This window comes from Pelodiscus sinensis, chromosome 24 (assembly GCF_052426305.1).
Source record: "Pelodiscus sinensis isolate ZL-2025 chromosome 24, ASM5242630v1, whole genome shotgun sequence".
Taxonomy (NCBI): Eukaryota; Metazoa; Chordata; order Testudines; family Trionychidae; genus Pelodiscus; species Pelodiscus sinensis.
The window spans coordinates 14,583,123-14,590,621 of NC_143075.1; the positions used below are offsets into that span (position 1 = coordinate 14,583,123).

Here is a 7,499-nt window from a genome sequence, read left to right on the forward strand (position 1 = left end):
GTGTTTTGCTTCTATTAGATGGCTTAAAAGATAACCGATAACTCTTACAACAGTAGAAGTAATGCACTTGTGAGCTTGTTTCAGTATTTCCAAAATGGACTTTCAGCCATAGCATTTTGAGAGAAATTTTGATTTGTGTCCACGTGGTCTGAAAGGAAGTTTCCATGTATCCAATATGCCCAGGGAGCAGATTCTGCATTTTGACCAGCTCTAGTTTTTTTTCCCAACATGGCTGGGACTTCCTAATCCTGTGAAGGCATCACCTGCAAACCAGCTGAGCCCAAACCTTACAACACCTGCAGGGCAGATCTGGCCTGTGGCTTGCCTGAATCCAGACTGCCAGATGCAGGGCTCCCTTCCCTGCTGCAGTGGGGCAAGCCGGTGCTGGCACACAACCCGTCTCACAAAGAGATCTGCCCATAAGATAAACCGATTCCTGCAACCCCAGCCCTCTGCCATTAGTTCTGGTTGTGCCATATGCTGGTATACACATTTCAATTCAAGCATGGACGGGGAAATGCAGCTCCAGTCGATGCAGACAGAACAAATCCAACTACCTTGATTAATGCACATGTCTCTACAGAAATGCACATGCAATTCCATGTTGTTAGTACAAACACCCCCCCCCCCCAACCCATAGGTCTGCCATACAGCCAGCAGTCAACAGACACAAAGTTCTAGAATACACAGGCCTCATGCACACCCACGGACACCCTCTTTGCCCTGCGGCTCTGCATACCTTGACGTAATCATAGTCACACTGGTAGGAAAGCTCCATGTTAAAGTGGGTGAAGTAAATCCGGATGGTGTATCCCGTGGGGACGCTGATATTCCAGGTTCTCTCCTTGTTGTTGGGGTACATGTTTGGGAAGTCGGGGGAAGTGATCCTCCCATACATCTTCTGCAGCTGGATGCTGCCACCCATTCCATGCCAAAGGGCCACTAAGAGCAGGTACAGCCTGCCCCAAACGGAACACAGACAGTCATGGCAGTGAACGTTAGCGCAGAGATCATGCTCCCTACACACCGAGGGCACTCGGGCATTAGTCAAGTTCTCTGTGCCTGATGATCCTCATTTTACACCTGGGTAAGTGCCCAGGGTGTCAGAGTGCAGCTGACACAAAACCCAGGGCAGGAGAACTGGGCTGCATTTCCTTGCATAAAAACAGGACAAAGAGCTAGTGAACCCCCCATGCCTAAGAAAAGTCTCCCTGGCAGCACTCACCTCATCCTTCCACTGTCTAACCAGAGCCTGCAGCAGCCTCTCCTGGAGCATATGCCTCCAGAGAGAGAGTTTGCTTTGCTGTGTTTGTCCAGCGCTTAACTCTGATGCTTATCTCCCTTTCCTCCCCCTTCAGCCGGCTGAGTTCTGGGAACAGCAGTGACAGCAGAGCGGGCCTGTGCCCAATGCACAGGGCCCAAGTCAATCCTGGCTCAAAGTGCAAAGCGGAGCTGAAAGTGCAGCTGGATTCTGAATGTTTCAGCCCCCACCTCTCTGGAGGGATGAGCAATGGGGCTGGTATTTGTGAAGAGAAGCCGAGGAAGGGGAGAGGACGGGTGGGGGTGGGGGTGGGGGCAGGTACAGGGTAGCTCAAGATTGTGCGCGCTAGGGCGTGGTCCGGGAGTTTGGAAACATCATCTCCCTCTTGCCAGCTGTTCTATTACCCAATACATTACTAGAAGCCTGCTCTCCTGCACAGCCTTAGCCAACAGAGCCAAGAAGAAAACGGATGGGAACCCAGCTCCCTTGGCTGATCCATTTTATCAGCAGCTTTCAGGAAGGAAGGTCACAGATCCACCCAGAAGATTGTAAGAGTACCGGCCAGGAGGTACTCGGGTACTATGGTGCTGAAGGCTGTTCAAGTACCAGGGTATGCAGACAGATGGGTGGGGGTTAATTAATGGGACACAGAGCCTTTAAGCTCTCAGATGCTGGTTCTAATCCAGCCCACATCTCTTGAGGCTGAAAGTTGTTCTGTGCCTTAGGTGCACATCCAGCCGTTGCCATTTTGCCAGGCATGCTGGAGCACTTGGCTGATAGGGTTAAAAATCCAGTTCTGGAATTATGCCCCACTGCCCCATGCAGCGTGCCATACCAAGCAGCAGGAGGAGAGGAGGAGTAAGAGGAAATATGGAGAACTGGCCATGCAGAGAGGCAGGGGAGGCAGGGAGGCTATGTATGGCAGGAGCTGTATGGGAGAAACTCCCTGCCATCAGCACACTTATGCAGGAAGCGGTATGGTGGGGAAGCGGCAGAGTAGGGGAACAAAGGGAGTCCTCCCCCTTCTCCAGCATTACCACTAGAGTTGTGGCAAATTGCATGGAGAAGAGAGCACCAAATGGGACCCTGCATTTAATACAGATGATGCCGTTTCCCCACTTCACAGATGGGAGAACAGAGGCCCAGGAGAGGAAAGTGACTTGACAGAGGCTGCATGGGCAGTCGGAGGCAGAATTGAAAACAGCTTGGATCCCCCAACCTCTCTGCCATGCGCCTTAAGCGTTAGCTGTCCTTCTGCTCCAGAAGGGAAACTTATAAAATAAGCCAAGGGCTATTATTGTACTAGTCCTGGAGTGACCACGACTGCAGACCCTGGATCTTCCGAGACCGCGTAAGCTCTGCCAGGAGCAAGTATGTGGGCAATGCTGTTGAGAAACTGATGCCACAGTCCAGACAGCTCAATGGCAACAGAAGTGACTCTAGAGAAGGAGCAGTGGAGAGTGGGAGGGTGGCCAGAAGCCTGATCCAGCAGCATCACCTATTCTATTTCTTCTCCCTCCCATCCAGGTCTCTGCCAAGCTCACTGGCGCCGAGGGGAAACCCCAGCCCATGTATGGGGAAAGCCCACTGAACCAAATGGGTGAGGGCTGCTAGTGCACATCAGTGTAGCTCTGTCCATGTCTCACCAATAGAGGATCCAGCCTGCAGGTCATACCCTGGTTCCCCTGGAAGTTGACTCACACTGAAGTCCCTGGCACAAGGATTTGGGCCATTAACTCCCATCACAGGGACAGATTCTGCAACCATTCGGGCCAGTTGTGAATCGGGGTCCTCCTCCTCCTTGGTTTGATTTCTTTTTTTAAGTTAAAGGTTTTCTAGAAACACCTCTCCCCCCGCAGCTGCCCTGCATACAGGCCACAGCAGACAAGCACCAGAGGAGAGCGAGCGAGGCACATACACATTGTGCAGACGCCATCTCTCGCCCGCACCCATCACCCAGAAGGGAAGGAGACCAGGGAAGCCAGCACACCGAGAACCACAGGCTCCTGTGTGTGAGCAGAGTGGAGCTGTGCCAGGATATCCTACTGCCCTCCTACCACACCCAGCACTCCTGCTCCCAGGGGTCTGCCTCTCTAGCCAGTCACTTGCAGCCTGCCAGGGCATTTTCCACAGAGAAAAACTGAAGTCAGTGAGTGCTGGTCTACACTAGGGAGTTATTCTGAAATAATAAGTGGAGGGGCTACACTACGTAGCCCGTTATTTCAAAATAAGGGGCTGATTATTTCAAAATCTGCACTCCTGCTTTCCTCGGAGAATGATGCTTATTTTGAAATCGCGGGAGCGTGGACGCCGCACTGCTGCTATTTCTAAATGACTACTCCCCAGAGTAATTTGAAGTAATTACTCCCCAGTGCTTCCTGGGGCTCTAAGTCAAGGTAGCACATCCACAATAACAGAGCCTGCTTCAAACTAATTTCGAGGCTCCCTTGTAGTGGGGACACACTGTTTTGATTTTTGTTATTTCGGGAGTTATTATTTTGAATTTAGTTATTTTGAAATAATTTCCTAGTGTAGACATGTCCTGAGGGACCTCTGCCAAACTGCATCCAGAGAACAGTTTCACAGAGGGGAGGGGGCAGCCAACAGTAACCCATGCAACAGCAGCAGTAAATGAGGTTAATGGGCAGGAGCTAGAAAGGACTAGACGCTTTCAGGGCCCGCTGATTGTTAAACAGCCCCCACTGAGCCCTGACAGGTCATGGACTTTACACAGGCCACAGATGAGAAAAAAACATTGGGAAATCAATAAGGGCCAAGAGGAATACTGGTGGCTTGCTTGGCAATGTCACTGCTTGTGATTTCAGCCATGCTTGTGTCTAGGTATTGAGAGGTGTGTGTGTGTGTGTGTGTGTGTGTGTGTGTGTGTGTGTGTGTGTGTGTGTGTGTGTGTGTGTGTGTGTGTACGTACACACGTACACAGCTGTCAGGGCATTGCTTGTGTGTAAAGAGAGTCTATGTGTACCTATATGTATAGTCATCAAGCGACTGTTCATGTGGTAAGAGTGTATATGTCTGTGTCCTGATCAGGCAACTGTTTGTATGTCTGTGAATTAAGCAATCAGACCCCAGAGTGCAAACATGCTTCGGTTAACCTCCATGTTCCATTGCCAGTATTTCTCCTGCCCGCAATGTGCGGTCTCTGTGATTGGATGTGAATTATTTTATTGTCATTCAGCTCCAAGCTGTCTCCCTGCAACTGCAGGCTGCTCATCTCCTTTGTATTCCCACAATGCCACTAAGCCCCAGCCACAGACTTGGGATGTTAAATAGTGAGTAACTGAGTAACAGTGTAATTGTTGAGGTTATATGCACCTGCAGCATGGGGTGGCAGCCAGCTCCCCAAGTGCTGGTGCACAAGGCTCGGCCATCTCCCATCTGCTGGCCCTGCTCCCAGGAGTCAGCTGGTGCCCCCTGCCTCTGATACAGATCCCAGAGCATGGAGCCCACCCCTACATCCCTACCCCAGACCCAAAACCCCACTGTGCTAGGCACTGCACAAACACAGCATCGGTCCCTGCTCTTGCACGTTTTAGTGGCTTTGGGTCCCAAGCTGCAGGGATAGGTCCCAGAATGAAAGTAACCACTATAAGATGGCTCTGAAAACTCTCCAGAGAGGCGAGAATCTGACCAAACTCTTCCATGCTGTCAGCCCCGGGCCCTCCTGTCTGATGCTTGGATTCTGGTCTAACCTTTCCTAGAGCTGGCCCTCGGCTGCACATCAGAACATGGAAGCTGACCCAGCAAGAGACCATGAAAAGGGCTGAATTCTTGGTGCAAATACCAGGCCCCCACCTCTTTGGCCTTTGGAGAAGCAAGGCTGCTGGCTGGAACCGGGCGAGGGGGTGGAGCACCTTTTAGAACTAAGTCCCTGGGATGAAATCCTGGCCCTGTTTTGCCTATTTCCTTGCAAAGAGCCCTTCCCGTTTCAGCATGTCTTACCGCATCAGCCAGCCATTTGCAGCCCTAGCTCACCTGCATGGTGCTGACTAACTGCAGGCCCTACAATGTGACTCCTAATACCCCTCCTCCTCCTCCTCCACCCCGCCCCAAGCAAGCCTGAAGGCAGGGGGCTCCCATCCCATGCCCCCCTGAGAGGCAGCTATTTGCCAGTTGCCTAGTGACTGACGCACTTCAGAAAGGGTTGGGGTTATTGGATGTGACAGGAGCCCATTGTGAAATCTGCCCAGCTGTCTCCCTGCTCCCCAGCCTGTCCATGCTTGAGGGGCTGAGGGATCCCAGAGGGAAGCAGTGGCATCAGGGGGAAAGTAAGTCTGAAAGGTTCAGGGAAGGGGCTCTGTGACTCCATGGTCACGAGATCCCCTCCCCCTCCCTGTGGGGACTGCAGTCAGTCAGTCAACCAGCTTCCCCCAATCCTCCCTATGCTTGCTTTCCTGCTCCCCTTACTTCCGGCTGCAGCACAGTCTGCCCAGGAAACGTCTCAGATCGCTCAGGGGCAGCAGCTCGGTGGTAGGCAGCTGAGCCTGCACGTCAGTCAGTGTGAGCAGAGCTGTTCAGTCTGGGCCCAGCTAATGCCTGGGGCTTGTGGGCTGGGCTGTCTACCCGCCAAAGATCCCATGTGGCGTTTCCCAGGGAGCAGGGATGAGAGGAGGGTGGTGCTGGAGGAAGGCAAATGGGAGACATGCCCAGAGGGCTGTAGGTTTGACTTGCTGAGTTCTCCATGTCCCCCAAGCTCTGCCCCCTGCTGATTTGGATGGCTCCTGCTTTCCTCAAATAGAAACCTCTCCTGCCACTTCCACAGCCTCTCCTCACCCCTCACTGGAGGAGGGAGACTTGGGGGCTCTGCTCACCGAACAGAGGGGAGCGCACCTGGAGGAGGAGCAGGAAGACGTCTGATGGAGCCACGAGACAAGAGGCACAGGGCGCGTGGCCATCAGGAACACAAGGGAGGAGTCAGAGGAGGTCGTGGGGCCTGATTTTACACTACTTAGACCTTAGGTCTCTTCCCGCACTGCAGGAGCGGGGATAACATCATAGATGGACCGGCTAAGGGGTCCCACCCCTCTCATTATCCGTGGCCCATCCCTTAGACCATCACACCACAGTCTGTAGAAACCCAGGCTACGTTTATCCAAAGCAACTAGTGATCTCAGAAGCCCAGCTGGCGCCCCCTTAAAAGAGCTGGATTTTCAGAGAACAAATGCTCTTTCAAGGGTCTCTAGCTTCACACCGCAAAAATCGCTAGTTACTTTTAAAAAGCCGTGGCCTGCACATCCAACATACCAAGTAGGTCCCGCTCAGCCTGGTGACCAACAGTACAGCCTGCAATTGTGACTTATGCTTGCAGCAAACACACAGTGAAATTAAATAAAAACATAAAATACTCTTGCAGGAAGTCTGCAACTGACCAATATTATAAATATTCTTCAGATCCACAACGCCAACACGCCGTAACCAAAACCAGAGAGAGCAAGAAAGCAGGCTGCTCCCTAACGCAGAGAGTCACAACTCACCCCACACTTAAGTCCTTGCTTGCAATTCCAACACAGTCCTCAGCACACCACAGCGGCCCATACCCCGACCCCTATGCTCCAGCCTCTGCAGAAACGGTCAACAAGACAGCACAATGGTGGCTGGAGACTCGCCCAGACAGTGACCACAGAAAGCGAAGGGTGTGAGATGGCAGTCACGTTGCTGAGAGCACTCTGGAAGGCACTCAGATACAGCCATGTGCGTGGCACAAGAACCCAGACAGAAAAGAATCTCGTGCTCCTTTGGCCTGCCTGTCTGTCTCCCCCACACCCCGTTTCTGTTCACCTGTCTCTCAAAGCAGGCAATCACTCACATGGCCCCATGCCCTGGGTAGCTATGCTGTGTCTGCCACGTTGGCGCCGAGCTGGCCACTGCAGTGGAGCAGCTGTTTTTCTTTCTGCAGAGAGCGTTTGGTTCGAGTTCAGATAAAAGCAGGAGCCAGGCCTATGTTGTAATCCTCTGTCCTCTGCTGTCCTCTCTCAGATTAGAAGAGATACGCACTTTACAAGCACAAACAGGCTGTTTCCTAGATAATTATGGCACAAAGCAAGGGGTAGGAACTAAGGAAAAGTTCATGTTATTCATACTTCCAGGACAAAAATCCTAGAAGAGTAAAGGAAACGTGGTTAATTAAGGGGGGGCAAGACACAGGTCCAGAGCAGAAGAACTGAAGACTAGCAAAGACCGACCCCAGAAGAGGGGATGCAACAGTGAGTCCTCTCCACGC

General features: G+C 52.2%; 1 protein-coding gene across 3 annotated transcripts in view; it reads right to left on the minus strand.

Annotated features, from left to right (window-relative positions):
- MASP2 (MBL associated serine protease 2) overlaps positions 1-7,223 on the minus strand; it is a 34,064-nt gene extending 26,841 nt beyond the window's left edge. The window contains exons 1-2 of one of the 3 annotated variants that reach the window (XM_006127053.5): positions 7,086-7,223; positions 740-959 (exon numbers count right to left, since the gene is read on the minus strand). In XM_006127053.5, the coding sequence (XP_006127115.3) occupies positions 740-959; positions 7,086-7,087 (222 nt within the window). In that variant the 5' untranslated portion in view covers positions 7,088-7,223. Of the gene's footprint in view, positions 1-739; positions 960-1,225; positions 1,411-6,753; positions 7,020-7,085 lie in introns of those variants that run through there. The other 2 variants (XM_006127054.5, XM_006127052.5) reach the window with 2 other exon arrangements.
- Positions 7,224-7,499: the final 276 nt, after the last annotated feature.